Source organism: Macaca nemestrina, chromosome 15 (genome assembly GCF_043159975.1).
Source record: "Macaca nemestrina isolate mMacNem1 chromosome 15, mMacNem.hap1, whole genome shotgun sequence".
NCBI classification, from domain to species: Eukaryota; Metazoa; Chordata; class Mammalia; order Primates; family Cercopithecidae; genus Macaca; species Macaca nemestrina.
In genome coordinates this window covers 44,148,857-44,168,329 of record NC_092139.1, presented here as the reverse complement: position 1 = coordinate 44,168,329, position 19,473 = coordinate 44,148,857, and the positions used below count along the sequence as shown (strand labels likewise).

General features: G+C 41.6%; 1 protein-coding gene across 4 annotated transcripts in view; it reads right to left on the bottom strand.

The window, feature by feature from the left end:
* The window catches only part of SLX4I (SLX4 interacting protein), a 203,531-nt gene that overhangs the window by 100,605 nt on the left and 83,453 nt on the right, over positions 1–19,473 (bottom strand). Inside the window, exon 1 of one of the 4 annotated variants that reach the window (XM_011741151.2) lies at positions 9,687–13,166. The exons of the other annotated variants lie outside the window; for them this stretch is intronic. Within the exon in view, the coding sequence (XP_011739453.2) occupies positions 9,687–9,719 (33 nt within the window). The 5' untranslated portion in view covers positions 9,720–13,166. Of the gene's footprint in view, positions 1–9,686; positions 13,167–19,473 lie in introns of those variants that run through there. 4 annotated transcript variants of the gene reach the window in all.

The following is a 19,473-nucleotide window of genomic DNA, read 5'->3' as shown; positions in this document are numbered from 1 at the left end:
AAGGTACCCAATAAGCATATTGCAGAAAGAAAGGAAGGAGGCAGGGAGTACATGCTCACTCCCCAACTCAGGGCCGACACTCCTTCCTGGGTCCCAGTGTAGTTCCAGTGGTGCCCAGGGCCTTACAAATCCTCTCATAACCTTGGCTTCTGCCCTGTTAACCCCTACCCCCAAGGCACAAAGTTGGTTCAAGGGGGCTCTGGCAGAAGTGACCCACCACCCTCACCCTGCTCAGCTGAGACAAAACTCTGGCTCCACATGCAGACTCTCTCTCCCAACAAAAGGCTGGAGGAAGATCTGGGAACCCATAACCAAAGGAAAAAGGGAGGGCAATGTGAAAATCAGACAACACAAAATTAAGGGTGAAAATTTTTTAAAAAATAAGAGATGGCTAGATGCAGTGGCTCATACCTATAATCCTAGCACTTTGGGAGGCCGCGGCAGGAGGACCACTTGAGGCCAGGAGTTCGAGACCAGCCTGGGTAAAACGGCAAAACCCCATCTCCACCAAAAATACAAAAATTAGCCAGGCAGGGTGGAATGTGCCTATAGTCCCAGCTAGTCTGGAAGCTGAGGTGGGAGGATGGCTTGAGCCCAAGAGGTGGAGGTTGCAGTGAGTTAAAATCATGCCATTGCACTCCAGCCTGGATGACAGAGCCAGACCCTGCCTCAAAGGAAAAAAAAAAAAAAAAAAAAAAAAAAAAGGCCGGGAATGGTGGCTCACACCTGTAATCCCAGCACTCTGGGAGGCTGAGGCAGGCAGATCACCTGCAGTTAGGAGTTTGAGATCAGCCTGGCCAACATGGTAAAACTCCCTCTCTACGAAAATACAAAAATTAGCTAGGCATGGTGGTGCACGCCTGTAATCCCAGCTACTCGAGAGGCTGATACAGGAGAATCACTTGAGCCCCAGAGGCAGAAGTTGCAGTGAGCCAAGATCATGCCACTGCACTGCAGCCTGGGTGACAGAGCAAGACTCTGTCTCAACAACAACAACAACAAAAAGAGATGTTTCATATAAGATGATCAGACCATCAAGAAGACATGAATTGCAAAGTTTCATGCACTGAACAACCTTCTTCCCACCAGTGATTGACCTTAAACTTCTCTCCATTTCAAAGTGGATCTCTGTTTTATCTGCACAAATATAAGCTCATTCATATGAGAGTTTTCCCAAGAGGTTTTGAAATACTGAAGTTTCTCATTCTTGACACAAAAATATTGCTTGCAGACCAGGCGTGGTGGCTCACACCTGTAATCCCAGCACTTTGGGAGGCCAAGGCAGGCAAATCACAAGGTCAGGAGTTTGAGACCAGCTTGGCCAACATGGTGAAACCCCATCTCTACTAAAAATAAAAATAATTAGCTGGGCGTACTGGCGGATGCCTGTAATCTCAGTTACTCGGGAGGCTGAGGCAGGAGAATTGCTTGAACCCGGGAGGCGGAGGTTGCAATGAGCCGAGATCATGCTACTGCACTCCAGCCCAGGCAACAGAGTGAGACTCCATCTTAAAAAAAAAAAAAAAAATTGCTTGTGGCTTATAAAAGTCCATTTTCTTTTTCTTCAGCTTCTATTCAGTGCGAATTAAAATCTCATAGTCCAAATTTCAGCTTGGGGACATGCACCCATCTTGGAGAGGGGCACTAAAAGAGTATGAACCTCCATTTAAGACACTGGTTATTTTCATTACAATATGTCACTGGGGGCCTGGGGTGAAGTGAGGACTAGAGATGGGTTGTGTTTTTATGAAATCATCCACATGACAACACCCTGCTGCATGTGGCTGCATGATGTCCCAATCAAGGGTAAGCCAACAGGAAAGGGTACCACAGTCAGGTCCTTCCCATCAGGAGGGACCCTTCCCTCCTTCATGTCACCTTCCCAGACAGAGGGCCTTTCGATGCACCAACCTAGTGAGGGTGCAGATACCAATTTTTTCAATTGACAAATAATTGTGTATATTTATGGGGCACAATGTGATTTTGTAGGTATACACTGTGGAATGATTCCAAGCCAGTAAACATAACCACCCCCTCTCATACTTATGATTTATTGGTGGTGACATCAATCTTTTGATTAGTTCTTTTGAATTCAATAAACTAAATATAGATAAAAGTTCTTATATTTTCCCATACCACCATGGATCATTTAACCTTTGCCCCCACCTTGGCACATGCACACAACCATGGAGACCACTCCAGTCAATGACGAGATAGCTCATGACTCAGATGAGGCCCACAGTGAAAAAGGCAAATTCCTGCTGGCAGTTGCAAACCAATGTCAGGGATGTGATGTCAGAAACTTACACTGGAGTTACAGGAGATGAAGCAGGGCATGTGCAGTGATGGAGAATAAAAGCTATAAAGAAATGAAAACTATCCTGAGAATCCAACAGCATACATGTGCAAGGAAAAGATTGTAAAACTCGCTCCTCTGATACTTCACGTTTGCTTCTATCTCAAAGGCTTGGTACCTGCTGTTCTCTCTGCTAGAACCACTTCCTCCAGACCCTAGGAGGTGCCTCTCTCTTTTCACTCAGAGTTCAACTTGAAAGTTCAAGGCTGTCTGACCATCGTATTTAAGCAGGAACCACCTCCAGTCACTAGCCACCAAGTTACCATCTTTTATTTTCTTTGTCACACGTCTCGGCATCTGAAATTATCTTGTTTCTTTCTTTGTGCAGTGTCTGTCTAACCCTGCCTGAAATGTCATCTCCATGAGAACAAGGACTTTGTCGGTCTCATTCAAAACTGGGTCCCCACAGCTGGGAACCATTCCTGGCACATAGAAAACAAGGAATGAACATTTATTGAACAGGTACAATTTTAGAAAACAGCAAAGAGAAACACAAGAGTCATAGAAGACTGAACCCACTTCTTTCAGCCCATGTCAGATCAAGTAGGCAAAGACAAATAGGACCAGAGGGGACATATAATAGATAATGTTGGTCCACAAGATATACCTCAAACCCTATGCAATGGAAGCAGAGAATACATCATGTTTCCAATCATTCACAAAACTGTATCTGTCCAGCTACATTTTTAATCTCCCAAATGAACTTCCCTGTCAAGTCATGGCAGGCAGGAGATAGGGTTGAGGGTCTGATCCCACAGCAAGACATAACAGCTGAGATGGGTGGGGAGAAGTGGGCATGTGATGATCCCAGAAGAGGAGTCAACGCTGCAAGCTTGGCAGCAGCCTGATATCTGTCTACTAGGCCCATCCATCTTCATGTCACACTGCTCAGTGGACTATCCATGTGCAGTCTCAACTGGGAGATAATGATATAACCTAGTTAGCACAGGAATAAACCTAAATATGTTTGTAAAGCTGAGGACTCCACAAAAATAGGCTCCTTACATCACTGATGTACTCTCTGTAAGAAACATCTCATGTATATAATATGATAAAGTGTGTTAATCAGGGTTCAGCATTTATGCTTTTTTGTAGAATCCAGCTACAAAGTTGGTTCTTTGGAAGAGTCTTGGTAGTTTTTTTTTTTTTTTTTTTTTGTATTTTCTACCTTAGGGTCACTTTAAAATCCCTTTTTAAAGATTTGTTTCAATAGCAAAATTAATTTTCTTTTTATAATCAAATCAATTTTTAAAGCAAGATGGAAAAAGGCTTACAGCCTCTATACTAAAGCCTATGCTCATGCCATAAATAATTTATAGCAAGATGGTTGCTTCTCAGTGGCAGGCTCAAATTCCCATTTTAATCAAAACTGATTTTGCAATCTGTTTCTCAATTTACGTGTGGTCAGGGAGCTTCTCACCAAGTGAGCAGGCAGACTCCATGGAAATGTGCACTTTTCCCAAACTCCTAACACATCGGGACATCGTTAACCACTGGTAATCATTTTCTTCTACCCTCTGATGCTCTTAACTTCATCAAAGGTTAATGTCATGGCAGTAGCTTCGGAGGGAAATCAAAAGCTAAAAGCCGCAAAACACCAATGGAACTATATTCGCTGATATTTTCAAATGCGTAAACAGACCTCACAAAGAAAAAGCTCAGAGATTCACTGGATTATCTAAACGTACAAACTCATACCAGAAACACAAAGACTAACCAACAAATGAAAGGACCAGCCAGTGTATTACTGTGCTTCAAACCTCCAACCAGTACGTCTGAGACTGCGCCGCCTTACTCTGGGGTAGGCAGCACAGGCACGCCTTCTTAAATGATTGTTTCCCAAACAGTCTAAATTCCCTTAAACGGTAGGTAGGCAGAGTGTCAGCCTGTTCACAATATGGATTCCCAAAACTTTTGGGAACCACCATGCTCTGTATCTGAGTGCTGGCTCGGCAGTTGAGACTCCAATAGAGAGAACTAGAATCTTCATGGTGCCAACCCTGCTGGTATGCTCCCAACTTTTGATCCGTAGGTAGAACCTCTGTAGACTGCATATGGTCTTGGACTTCTTCATTAGCAGAGAAATGAAACAATTCCCAAACTGACGGCAGAGATTAAAAATGCTTCCCAAACTCATGAAATTCTCCTGGCACTGAGAACTCTGTTCATAGGTGGTTTATATTCAGGTGGACTAGAATTGAAAAGAACATTTTCTGTGATAGCAATTATGGGAGAGGGTCCTTGAACCTTCGATGATTTTGGTGTTCCTCCTTTCTTAGAGATATGGAATTCTAACAAAAGTAGGATTAGAAAAAAAAAAGAAGAATGTGAGTAATCAGAATCACTTTTTTTTTTTTTTTTCCTGAGATGGAGTCTCACTCGGTCACCCAGACTAGAGTGCAGTGGCACAATCTTGACTCACTACAACCTCCACCTCTTGGGTTCAAGCAATTCTCCTGCCTCAGTCTCCCAAGTAGCTGAGATTACAGGCAACTGCCACCACGCTCGGCTAATTTTTTTGTATTTTTAGTAGAGATGGGGTTTCACCCTGTTGGCCAGGCTGATTTTGAACTCCTGACCTCAAGTGATCCACCTGCCTTGGCCTCCCAAAGTACTAGGACTACAGGGGTGAGCCACCGTGCCTGGCCCAGAATCGCTTTTTAAAATGCTATTTATTTTATCTTGCTCTACCACAAGGCTAATGAACGTTAAGATTACATTATAAAAATTAAATGTCTCATGTTAGCATGACAGGAAAATCAATCTACTTACTCCTCCTAAAAACTGGACTTTTAAATAAGTTAAAGCAGTAAGCAAAATCTGAATCTACTTTTTAGTCTTTAGACATCATCCCAAATTTATTATTATAAAAAATAGAGAATATGGAAAGCAAACAGAAACAGAAATCTATCTGAACAATTCACTGTTGTATCACTACCTTTCTTTCCTTGTACAGATTAAAATAAAATAATAGACAAATATGTCATGTGTTTAAGTCATGTGCATAAAGGAAAGCTCAGGGAATATCAACTTTGAGCTGGGTTGCATTTGGTTATATAGTTTGTGGGTGCCTGAAATGTCCACATCTATGCTTAGAAGAGAAATCCCAAATTACAAAAACATCTAATGTGATAACACAGATATGTTGAGCCCAGGGCAACATGACCAGTGGGGCAAACACTGGCCAGCCACTCTGATTGGGTGTGGATCTTCATGTGGATATCAAAGATTTTCTCTTCTGAGTCTTCAGGCTGGGGCTGACAAGTCTAGGCCCTCCTCCGTTGGCCTGGTACGTAAGGAGACAGGTCTGGGGCTTACTCCAAAGAGCTAGTCTGTTATAATGACAACATATTCCTGGGGATTTTTTTAAAAAAAGAAAAGAAAATTCCAAGAATATGGCAAGGCCAGTAAAGCTTAACTTCCACAAGCCTTTTTACTCCTAAGTAAAATTATTTTCTACTTCATAAGTGTTAGTTCTTGCTTTTGTTATTATTCATGAGTATCAGATAAAGGAAAGGGAAAATGGGCAGGAGGATGAAAGACTGTGAAAGGTGCAAATCTCATTCGAATGATTCAGCCTCGCCGTGAAAATTAATTACATTTCAAAAATGATGATGTTTATCAAACTAATGTTTGACAAGTGGACCCACAGAAGGTCCATTTAAGCATTGTTTTTCCCTATTGCTTTGATGCTTTCTTGTTTTGATATAATTTCAAATTTCAGAAAAGTTGCGAGAATAGCACAAAGTTAGAAAACTTGAATTAAATTCTAAGAGCTTAAAACCATTTTTAAATTAACTGCAAAAGTTAAAAATAAAACAAACTACTCTTACCTGACAAATGGTTACACAATGGAACCACCAGGCCTGTCAACATTTTTTTAAAAATTGAAACACGCCAGACAGAGAATGACATTTGTGACCCGCTCCCAGGAGTGCACAGATAAGGCAGGCTGGGGGTTATGTGTAATTACAGAGGCACCAGCTGTCCCTCTGCACATTTCTTTCCCAAATGAAAAAGCAGGATGGAATGCAAATGAAAAGGCGTAATTATATTAATGAATAATCTTAAATGTGTGTCAATCTTTTTTTGGAAAGAAATCACTGACAAACTTAGATACTATATTAGGGATCACAATTTATCCAAAACATACTGCACTGTAAAGAAACCACGGATTAGAACCTCTAACACAGATGATAAATTGGGATTCCAAATTATTCTTCCTTATTAGATGAATCCAAGAGAGCTTTGTAAGAATACCCCAGAGAAATAATTTTGAGTGTAGTCAAGTACCCTGAAACAAATGAAAGCAATAAAACATCTCTAAAGGCTGAAGACTACCTTCCATTTCCTTTGTACCTTATAAAAACATCTTCCTTGGGGACAGGATGGAGTAAATTTTTACAGCAAGAAGTAAAGGGGCTCATATTGAATACACGGAGAGGATTCTGTGGAGAGTTTAATCTTTGTATCATAAAGCCACTTTGCATCCAAAAGCCTGCTCCAAACACCTCTGGTTGGTAAATCATGAAACATGCCTTCTGACTAGTCCCCTCCGCACCTTCCACATGTGTCTAACATTCCTGCCAGAGTTGCTCTTTGTATTTTTAACTCTTTATTTCTATGGCTACTCAAGGATGTATTTAAATAATACGTTAGGACCCTCATGGGCAAGATGGCTTTTCTGGCAGAACTGTGAGCTCTTTGAGGGGCAGTATTTTGTTTTTATAGCTTTTATAGAGCCAGTGCCTAGCACAGGGCCTAGTTTATGGCATGTTTATCTGTTAAGTGAACAAATGAACCAGCAAAATACTGATGGTATGTGATCATCATGGCCAGAAGACGAAATATCTTTTGATTATCAACATACAACACATATCTCAATGGGTACCTTGCTTTGGTTGCACCTGTGAATAGTCAATGCATTCCCATCCAGGTCACAGAACAAGATCCTGTCTCTCTCTGTTTCTCTTTTTTGGGATGGGGTCTCACTCTGTCACTCAGGCTGGAGTGCAGTGGTGTGATCTTGGCTCACTACAACCTCTCCCTCTCAGGCTCAAGCAATCCTCCCACCTCAGTCTCCCAAGTAGATGGGACCACAGACACACACCACAACACCACAACACCCGGCTAATTTTTTGTATTTTTGGTAGAGACAAGATTTTACCATATTGCCCAGGCTGGTCTCAAATTCCTGAGTTCAAGTGATCCACCCACCTCAGCCTCCCAAAGTGCTGGGATTACAGGCATGAGCCACCATGCCCAGCCTGAGACCCTGTCTCTTAAAGAGAGAAAGAGAGAGAGAGGAGAATAGATTTCTGTTGTTTTAAACCACCTGGTTTGTGGTAATTTGTTATATCATCCATAGGAAACAAATACAGAAGCCTACTAAAAACACAGCAGTTCAAAAACAATTTGATGGAGACAACATCTGAGTGGCAATGTTAAGGACATATTTCAGACAAACACCACCACGTGTCAGAAACACTACTAATTTTTATTTGTTAACAAATTATATCCTAGCTCATCCCAAAAAGGATCACGAGAGCTGACAACCCAAACCCAATGATTCTCACACACCTGCCTAAAAACTGACCTTTCATGCTTTGCTAAACCAAAGTTGAGCAAGAGCTAAATTATAATTGAGAAAGAGCATGATTTCCAGACAGGGAACCATGCTGTTTCTTAACTATAATTTTATCACCTCACTAGACATCTAGATTGATGACTAGGCTTTTACCAAGTAGAATATTGGGGAAGAACCCTGAAGTCTAAGGGAAGAGTGTGAACTAACGCAGAGGGCTGAAAGTGCAATGTGATGTGCGCATGAAGGAAGGAGGGTATGATGGGGGAAGGTGAGACCGGAAATGCAGGCTAGAACAAAGAGATCAGCGACAGGCCAGTGATGAGCAGGGAGAGGACTTCATGGAGAAGCGGGGCCCTTCTGCTGCTCAGCTCCAAGAATGCCGGCAGCAAGGCATTTATCAGGAGACCCCCAAGTCCTTACCCCATATCCACATTCCTTCTCAGAAAGTTACTAGAATTGTGTTCCACCAAAAAAGGAATAAATCGAGACAGTGGAAGGTGTGAGAAAAGGAGAATCTAACACAGAAGAGAGGTGGAGGTAAACAGAAAATGACGTCTGTGCGCTGAGCCTTGAATGCCGTTGTTTCAGAAAGCAGCAGGATGACATCTCCAGGAAGACACGAAGAAATGTGCTGGTCCGTTACCTGACGGGTTTGATTGTGGGAAAATATTTTTTGGAAGGACTTTATAATTCATTTGGATAATTCTGGAGGAAAATAGTGATAGAAACAAAGAAAACTATGACTACCCCCTACTCTGCCAAAAAAGAGGCAACTCCAAATTCCAGGAAAAACAAACCATTGTAACAATGAGAAAATGTATTCATGGTATATGTTTGGCTAGGCAGTAAAAATACTTACAAAATTATAATAATATAAGCATTACATACAGATTTAACTCAACATTGTAATGCAACTATGGAAGGGAAAGAGGGGAAACTTCTATGTGAGCAGATGGAAAGCGAGAGGTATGAGTGCTAACTTTCTGTGTAGAGAAAAGTCAATAGATAACATCAAAACTGGCAAATCAAATTACCATATAAGCAGGTAAAAAGAGGTATTTTCTGCAGTACAGGATTTGGGAATAGGAAGAACTGAAGGCAGGGGTCTGCTACTTTTTCTTAAAATCCTTGTGGTGCTGCTATTTCATATTTTAAATGATATACACATAACAATGATGAAAATACTAATTATAAAGAAACCACATTTAAAATAAAAGAAAAAGATAAACTGGAGCAGATTGTAAAGATTTTATTTTATTTCTATCTTTCTATTTTGAATAATGTGCTAGGAACTTTTTTCTCTGTCAAACAGGATAAGCACACACAGGACCACTGGCTCCAAAGGGGAGGATGGGTGCAGAGGGGAGAAGCTGAAGACAATACTAGTTAAGTGGCTGCTATGTAATCTTAGAAACAGGAGATGACAACCTGAACCCAGACAATGGCAGCAGAAATGACGAGGAGAAATGTCTGAGGACCAAGCAAGTATGACTGAGCAGGAGATCAGAATTCTGGATATACTGAGCTTCAGATGTGAGCAAGCACCAATCATTATCTCATTTTCGAGACCTGTAAAATGAGGCTTTGAAAAGATAAGATCAAATGGCAGGTAACTGGCAGAGCCCAGTCCTCCTCCTTGACACTGTGCTGACTTCTGTACATACATCATTTGGCTAATACTTTTGTAGCTCCACTACCATCCTGTATCCCCACAGGTCAAATAAAAACTTGAAAGCAACTCACAAAAATATTAATTATTTTAAACATCAAAGACATCTTTACGCATATAGCAAACTGAATTTCCAATTAAACCTCTTCTTTATGACTGTTTTCTCATCACCGCTGAGTGGGCTCCTGGGAATCCTGTGTGTTTCTGACTTCATCCCAGGCCTGGCCATAGCTGACGGAACAATCATTTCACGTTTCTCGGCAACGTGGAACTAAGGCAGGGCGGGCGGTCAAGAGTGTCTCCCTGCATGGCTATGCCTGTTCCGTGCAAATCTGGGCACTGTGGAACCAAAACAGAGCCTGAGAAGAGTCCAGCTGATTCCCAAAGAGCAGCAGCCGAGAGGAACTCTGCCAAGGGTCCTCCTTCCCTGGAGTTCTGCAAGCCATCCCTGTAACTGTAATCAATTCCAAATGGACACAGCCAGCCCACTTTACCAACCCCATGAGGACTGTAGCTCTCTTCCCTCACAAAGCCCTGGGCCTGGCCCAGGCCTGCTGCTGTCACCAGGCCTTTCCACTTTCTCTACACCTCCCAATGCAGAGTCGTAGGGTCATGAGCCTGCTGGTCCCCCAGCTAGCCAGGAAGACCCTTATGTTCGACCAGCCAGCCCTGCCCTTGCAGGTCCATGTCAGACGGAACAACAACAACAAAATGGCCAAACATTACTGCCTCCTCCTACCAATTCAATTTTTAAAAATGATACTTCACCTACTGTCTCATATCCTTAAAAAAAATGGATTTAATAGACTCAAATAAGAATTTGGTTGTAGCTAAGTGATAATGTGACTTTTTGTTTATATAGTGAGACAACTCTTAACAAATATTTTTTAGTCTGCTCATAATTTTAAAGCTTAATATGAGCTTCTCACCTAATACCTCCTCCAGCAGACAGTTCTGATGTATCACCTCTTGCAATAAATCATTCATTCATTAAATCAGCACTGGGTGCTTGGTGCCAGGCACCATGCCAGGCCCTGTGAAGGATGGTGTGAATAAGCAGTCCTGGTACCTGTCTTCTTTGGTGCTTACAGTCTCATTTTAGAAAGTCATTAGCGTTTAATGCAACATTTACAAAGGTGAAGGATCTGTTACTTTATTTATCCTATAATTAATCTTTTTCCAGATAATCATATGTCTGTAGATAGGAAGAAATAAACACAAAGGCATTTGAGTATGTCTATATACAGAGGTCAATTAAAAGAAGGAAGAAAATTTAGGCAATTTAATAATTACCATGAAAACTAGTTAAGTGTGATTTGGATGAATTCAACTCCTCCTCCCCTGTGAACTGGCTTATATGTCCTTTTAGCATTAGAAACGAATTTCATATAAACTTCCACAAGGAGGAGAAAGCTATGAGCCTGTCTCTCTGACTATCGCAGTATCTTGCGGTACAGCGTCCCTTCCAGGTGGAAACCAGCTTGAGATCCTTCTGGCCAGAGAGAAAGTCCCCACCTGCTCTATAAACTTACTCACTGGCCCATCCCATGCCAAGAGATCTGCTACAGAGACAAAATTCGATCTCTGTTTGCATTCAGGGTTCAGATATGCATGCAGGCAGGTCAAGCAAAGGCGGGGAAGAATAGTGGGCCAGGAGACTTAGAGGCTAAATGGCAAGCAGAAACTGCAGGATGATCAGGGCTCAGAGAGAACTTAACACAGTAGGGAAGAGGGTTGTGCACCCAGTGAGGTGGATGTGATATGCTCTCTGTCTTACCAAATTCTTATTCACAGAAGGCCCAAGCAACCCTGTGGTGGGACCCCCTTCCCACCAACAGGCTGTGCCATGGGGTAGGAGAGATGGTCTCTATGGTTTTTGCAGCTGGGCTCTTGTGGATTCGGTGGATGAAAAGATTCAATGGCTGGGAAGAACAAGGAGGGTTCTCTGTGAGAAACAGGACCAGTAGCAGCCAGCTGGGCTGATACATGAGCACGTGAGATGACCTCCCTCCCTAGGACTGAGTGAGGGAAGGGCATTTTAATGAGCGTAAGGCACTTGGCTAAGAATGCAACAGGTCAACAAAATCCAGGTTTTAGTTGCATGCACTGTCACTGGTACCCGCAGGCCCAGGAGACCGGGAGCCATGTGTCTCCCTCCTTCCTACATGCTTCTCTTTGCTCCCTGCTGGGCTGCTTGGCAGGAAAGAAAAAGGGTCAGCCAGCTCTCACCAACATAGCGCCTCCACTCTATGGGTTTGTATACTTTTTCCACGTATCATTGTACTTTAAGAAAACGTTGCATAGCTTTAAAGGGGGGGAGGGGAAGAGGTCTGAAAACACTGATTTCTGTCACTGAGAGTGTTAGGAGGGCTTTAATAAGTCTTTAAAGAGCTAAGATCCCCCCCAAAAAAGTAACATTAAGAGAAAACTAATAATGTCATTGTATTAACTGCAACACAACCTGCATTTTCTGTTGAGAGCAGAAGATCAAAACACTTTCCAGTTTTACCTTACTAATAATTATCTCTAATGCCTGCATGTCACAACACATGCAAATCTCCAAATCTCTTGAAGGAGCGTGAAAGGCAGGGAGGAAGAGAGGCCAGTCACTCCAGAATGCCATAATAAAGTGATGTCTCTATGTGATCCTGACTCATGTACGGTCTTCTGTAATCAAATTAAATGACGCATACTTCAGATCTCTACTAATTATGGATTGATTTTTAAAAAATCATTTCCCCACCTGTCCCCTTAGCTAACTAGTACTTCTTATGGCTCACAGTGTGCCCATCTCTGTACTCCCCCTGCTCCTAAATTTAAACATTTTCAGATTATCTGTTGTGCCTTAGAAAGCCACATAGCCAAGCACTTCAGAATTGTATGTAAAAGAGAAGCAGCCTCTGAAGGAACAGAGATGTGGTGAGGAAGGAGCTGGGGCCTCTATGGCTGTATTTGGGGATGTAGTGCCACTTCTGGCCTTCTTGGTTTCCTGGTGACTTGGTTCCTAGCATTTTAGTCCTCATCAATAATACTGCCACTCAGAGTAAGACAGCTGCTTTTGACTCAGCATTTTAATTGAATTTAATTCACTTTCAGTAGCCTTGAGCTGGAAAAGAAAATACTAATTAGCTCGAGGATATTAGCTAAGGGACCTCACTAGTCTGGGCATCAGGTTCCTTGACTGTATGTAAAGGATCTCCTACAGAAAAATCCACACTAAGCTAGGAGGTGCAGGAACCCACGTAGAGAGAAGAGAGGTGATGGGAGCTCCTAAAAGAAGAGCAATATGAAGCCTCAGGAAGACAGCAATCATGGAGAGCGACCAGCCTAGAATGAATGGAACAAGAGAGAGGAGTCCAGGAAGGATGACTCACAGAACAAAAACACAGACACACAATGAGAAAAGACAGAAGAGAAAGATGATCTGCCATGGAGAGAAGTGGACTGGCAAGCACTTTAAAGAGCTGCCGGAGAGTAAGACAGATCAGCGAGGCTGCTGAAGAGAGCAAGCAAATGAAAACAAAAGAGGAGTGGGAATTAAAGAGAAAGGAAAGGTAATCAGAGTACACTGCCTGGCTCAGCAGTAAATACTGTCATAATAATATATCATCATAATAATGAAAACACAATAGGAATTTCTATAAAAATGTGTCAAAATTAAATATACTGTTTTAAATAATCCTCCAGAAACTGGAGGTAAAAACCAGAAGAAACAGCCAAGAGAGTCTATAGAGTGATCACTTCTGGGGAGTAGGAACAGAGGATAGAGAGGAGTGGAAGAGGGAACTATTATTTTTCTTTCAGCGTCTATAATGTGATTCCAAGAATCAAAGGGAGAAAGAATTTTAAGAGGAAAGAAAAGAAAACATATGTTCGTACAGATGGTGTTGGGACAACTGAATAACCACATGCAAAAGAATTAAAGCTGGGCTCATTCCTCAAACCATACACAGAAATTAACTCAAAATGAATCACAGACCTAAATTTAAGAACGAAAACTCTAAAACTCTTAGAAGAAAACATAAGAGCAAACTTTCATAATCTTGGTAAGGCAATGATTTCCTAGATATGATACCAAAAACAAGTGACAAAAAGAAAAAACTAGATAAATTGGGCTTACAAAATTAAAAACACTTGTGCTTCAAAGCACACCAGCAAGAAAGTAAAGAGATAATTCACAGAATGGGAGAAAATGCTTTCAAATCATATATCTGATCAGAATATATAATGAACACTTACAACTCAACAATAAGAAGACAAATAACTCAGTTGAAAAATGGGCACAAGGGCCAGGCGCAGTGGCTCAGGCCTGTAATATCAGCACTTTGGGAGGCTGAGGCAGGTGGATCACGAGGTCAGGAGATCGAGACCATCCTGGCTACACGGTGAAACCCTGTCTCTACTAAAAATACAAAAAATTAGCTGGGCATAGTGGCACATGCCTGTAGTCCCAGCTACTTGGGAAGCTGAGGCAGGGGAATCGCTTGAACCCAAGAGGCGGAGGTGGCTGTGAGCCGAGATGCACCACTGCACTCCAGCATGGCCAATGGTGAGACTCTATACCAAAAATAAAAAAAAAAGAAAAAAGAAAAATGGGCAAAATATTTCAATAGACATTTCTCTAGAAAATAGTCAATAAGCACATGAAAAGATGTTCAACATCATTAGCCATCAAGGAAATGCAAATTAAAACCACAACTGAGACACAACTTCATACCACTAGGATAGCTGTAAACAAGAAGACAGACAATAGCAAGTGTTGGCCAGGATGTGGAACCATCATACGTGGATGGTAGGAAAGTAAAATGGTATAGTCACTTTGAAAACAGTTTGGCAGTTCCCCAAAAAGTTAAACGCAGAGTAACCATGTGACTTAGCAATTCCATTTCCAGGTATATGCCCAAGATAAATGAAAACATGTAAGAATATACAAAAACTTTTACACAAACATTCATAGAAACATTAGTCATAACCGTCCAAAAGTAGAAACAATCCAAATGTCCCTCAACTGATAAATGGATGAGTAAAAGGTGATGTATCCATACAATGGAATATTATTCAATCATAGAAAGAAATAAAGTACTGACACATACTACAACATGGTTGAACCTTGAAAACATTTTGCTAAGTAAAGGAAGCCAGTCTCAAAACACCACATATTGTGTAACTCCATTTATATGATATGTCCATAACAGGCAAATTTTTATAAAGACAAAAAGTAAATCAATGGTTGCCAAGGGCTAGGAGTGGGAACTGAGACGAGGAGAATGACTGCTGATGAATATGGTGTTTCTTTTTGGGGGGGTGACGAAATGGTATAAAATTAGGTTGAAGTAATGGCTGCACAACTCTGTGAAGATACTAAAAACTACTGAATTATACTCTCTACATGGAGGAATCTTGTATGAATTATACCTCAATAAAGCTGTTTTTAAAAGTCGATAAGGCAGGCCAGGCGCGGTGGCTCACGCCTGTAATCCCAGCACTTTGGGAGGCTGAGACGGGAGGATCACGAGGTCAGGAGATTGAGACCATCCTGGCTAACATGGTGAAACCCCGTCTCTACTAAAAATACAAAAAAAAAAATTAGCTGGGCGTGGTGGCGGGTGCCTGTAGTCCCAGCTACTGGGGAGGCTGAGGCAGGAGAATGGCCTGAACCCAGGAGGTGGAGCTTGCAGTGAGCCGAGATGGCGCCACTGCACTCCAGCCTGGGCAACAGAGCGAGACTCCGTCTCAAAAAATAAAATAAAATAAACCAAAAAATAAAAGTCGATAAGGCAATGATTATTACACAGATGTAAACATTTGTCAAAAAGTATCCAACTTCTGCAAAGACTATGACAGTGAAAAGAAAAACATTCAACTGTACACTTACATGGTTACATTTTATTGTATGTAAATCACACCTCAATAAAGCATATTTTTTATAAAGCATCTCCAATGCAATAATTTTACTACAGTTAATTTATTAAAATGTTACTTTCAGAACACCAGGCAGGAAAGAATATCAAACTCATGACTATCTTTCTATGGCTGGCATTACTCACCTGTGTTAGGCAAACATTTTCTGCCTTCCTTAGAAAAGCCTCTAGGTCGGGTATGGTGGCTCACACCTGTAATCCCAGCACTTTGGGAGGCCAAAGTGGGTGTATCACTTGAACTCAGGAGTTCGAGACCAGCCTGGGTTACAAAGCAAAACCCTGTCTCTACAAAAAATACAAGAATATTAGCCAGGTATGGTGGCTTGCACCCGTGGTCCCAGCTACACAGGAGGTTGAGGTGGGAGGATCACTTGAGGATCACTTGAGCCTGGGAGGTGGAGGTCGCAGTGAGCTGAGATCGCACCATTGCACCAGCCTGAGTGATAGAGAGACCCTGTCTCCAAAAACAAAAAAAAAAAAAAAAAGAAAAAGAAAGAAAGACAGAAAGAAAAGACTAGTCTCTAGTGTCTAGTGCTGGGTGGAGAATGGTCATTCAGAACGGCAAGACTCTCAATTTCCAGCAGGAAAGCAACAATGTCCGTTTAATCAATGTGTTCCTGAAGTTAGCAAGTATGTCTTCCTAACAGAACATTAACTTTTCTAAACAGAACTCTTTTTTTTTCCTTCAGTTTTTAAGTTCTGGGGTACATGTGCAGGATGTGCAGGTTTGTTACATAGGTAAGTGTGTGCCATGGTGGTTTGCTGCATAGATCAACCCATCACCTAGGTATTAGGCCCAGCCTCCATTAGCTATTCTACCTGATGCTCTCCCTCCCCTACCCCTCCCCAGCCCCAATAGGCCCCAGTGTGTATTATAAACAGATCTCTTAATTTGTAAACTACTATTTATTCTCGGTTTGCTGTTTGGGAGAAATAAAATTTCACCTTAAAAACATAAAATTTTCCTTCTGGAAGGAACTTGTATATAGCAAATCCCTTATTTGACAAAGGCTGAAACTGATGAAGGCCTAGAGAAGTTAGAAGACTTGCTGGGGAATGAATGGATGACAAGTTGACAAAGCTGCTGAGCATCAGCCCAGGTCGCTTCTCCACACCTCCGGGGACACTGGCCCCATCATCAGATGGAGGGCTTCCTAAATACCCAAGATGCTCTCCTCACTTATTCCTCACATCAACCCTATGCAGCAGGACAATCAGCCCCTGTTCCAATTTACTGATGAGAAATGTAGGTACTGAGACGTTAGCAAGCAGCCTACAGGCAAGGAGCTAGGAGTGCAACTTGGGCTGTCTCCAGAGCCTGGCCTTCTAACTCATAACATATGTCCATCTCCCTAAAACCAATGCTTCAGATTTTCATTTCTTTTAATAAACATTGGCATTTTTCATTTCTAATATGTGGGAAGATTCTGATACATCACTTCTGTTAGAACACGCTGTTTATCCACACCTTACATCAAGTTCTGGCCTATGTCTGTCCTTTGTCTTGAATTTGGTCCCTCCTCTCATCTGTCCCTGAATTTTCACCTTGTCAAGCCAGACTGAGGGGCAGAGCAGTACCCCTGGTTTCTGACAGTGTTATACAAGCATGACATTGACACTGACCCTGTGAGGGTTCGATGACAGTCTTTCTGGTATGGTACCTATGGAAACGAAGAACCAGTAAGAGATGGGGTTTAGAGAAATGATCAGTTTAAAGCAATTTCATAAATTCTTAGGAATGCTTTCTTATATGCAAAGGCTTGACAATGTAAAATGATCAGAATGTTCACATATAGTTCCTCCCATGCTCATTCAAATACATTAGCCTAGCAGGTTTTAAGTTGCAGGTCGACCTAAAAGATAATCTTGACCTCAAAATAAATCTACTAAATATTGTATAGATTGAAGGGAAAGAAAAGAAGACCTCTCTGAGAAGCAATACCATATTTGGACTTAAGAATCCACTGGGATGTAAAACATAGACAAAATTATGGGCCACATTAGAACAAAGCTATAACAGCCCAGACATTTTTTCATTCTGTTAAAGGCAAAGATGAATAAAAGCCAATGGAGACAACCTAAGCCACTTTGAAATTTTCTTTGCTGATGCCAGCAAATTCCTTCCGAAAAAATCACAGCAGCAAACTTACTATTACTTGATATTTCTATCACAGCTGTCTTTGATGGGGTGAGCTTCTGAGGTTTTCCTTGTTAGACCCATCTTAATGAAGAAGGGCTATAATGCAATGAATCTGATTTGTTACAAAACATCTCAGAACGGACACTTACAAGCACACATCTTAGAAGGCAGAATGCTCATTCCTCAGTGCTGCCAACGCACGGCAATTTCTTTTCTGTAACAGCCTCAGATTCAGTTTATAAGCCTCAGTAGAAGACAAACCTCATTATCTTAGAATCATACCTCAGCTTTGCTCAATAACATTAATCACTTTATTCATCTACAATAGATTAATAAGGTGATTTTCTCTGAGCTAAAAAACTAAACTTACTTTCTCTGAGCTAAAAAAAAAACTAAACCTTTCCTCAAAGAATAAAAACTTGCTAGCATTGATATTTTGTGTATGTGGGTACCTACCCATGCCTAGGAAGGCACCACTATCCCAGATACTAAGGTGCAGATAAAAATAGCCTCACGAGGCCAGGTATGGAGACTCACACCTGTAGTCCTAGCACTTTGGGAGGCTGAGGTAGGCAGATCCCTTGAGCTCAGAAATTAGAAACCAGTCCAGACAACATGGTGAAACCCCGTCTCTATAAAAACACAAACATTAGCCAGGTGTGGTGGCACATGCCTGTATTCCCAGCTTCTCCAGACGCTGAGGTGGGAGGATCACTTGAGCCCCGGAGGCAGAGGCCAGTGCACTCCAACCCAGGTAACAGAGCAAGACCAAGTCTCAAAACAACAACAACAACAAAATAGCCTCAAGTAACATGTGAGAGAGCTGATCTCACACAGCAAAATCAGGTGTAAAGACTTTATCTCTCTTAAAATATCAGCTTTTAGAAAGAAATAATAATCTGATGCCAACCATACAAATATACCTAAAAGCAAAGTTTTTAAATTTAAAAAAGGTACCATTCAGATAGAATATTCAGGCTAGTGAACTAAATGAGCTATGCTTATGTCATGAATTTCATCCAGAAGATATCAATTCCTCCCAAATACCTGAGAAATAACAGTTTCTTAAGTCCTTAATGTACGCACATTATAATTGTAAGTGTTTTGACTGGATCTCATTTGGAGTAAGGAGCCAACACTTTTAAATAAGCCAAAACAAAGTAAAACTGGTAATTACATTATTGGACTTTATCCTTGTTTTAATACTTTCTTTCTCAGTTTTGGAAAGCAACTGTATCACTTCAAAGGCACACCTGTTTCACCAGAAAATAATTTCTTAAAAAATGCTTCAACTAGGCCCGGCACGGTGGCTCATGCCTGTAATCCCAGCACTTTGGGAGGCTGAGGTTGGCAGATCATCTGAGGTCAGGAGTTCGAGACCAGCCTGGCCAATGTGGTGAAACCCCGTCACTACTAAAAACACAAAAATTAGCCGGGCATGGTGGCAGGTGCCTGTAATCCCAGCAACTTGGGAGGCTGAGGCAGGAGAACTGCTTGAGCCCAGGAGGTGGAGGCTGCAGTGAGTTGAGATTGTGCCACTGCATTCCAGCCTGGGTGACAAGAGTGAGACTCCGTCTCAAAAAAAAAAAACATTGCTTCAACTTAGAAATAAATGTGAATTTAACAAAAGATAAAAGATGCATCGACCTTCAATTTTGCCCCTCAAGAGTGTCCTATATTCTAAAATACTTCAAAAATGGCCAAATCCAAATTGTCCACATTCCCAAAGAAGGGATCTTGAAGCCAGGGAGTCCTGTGTTCCAAAGTTGGTTTTGCTGCCAATCCTACTAAAAATTGCTT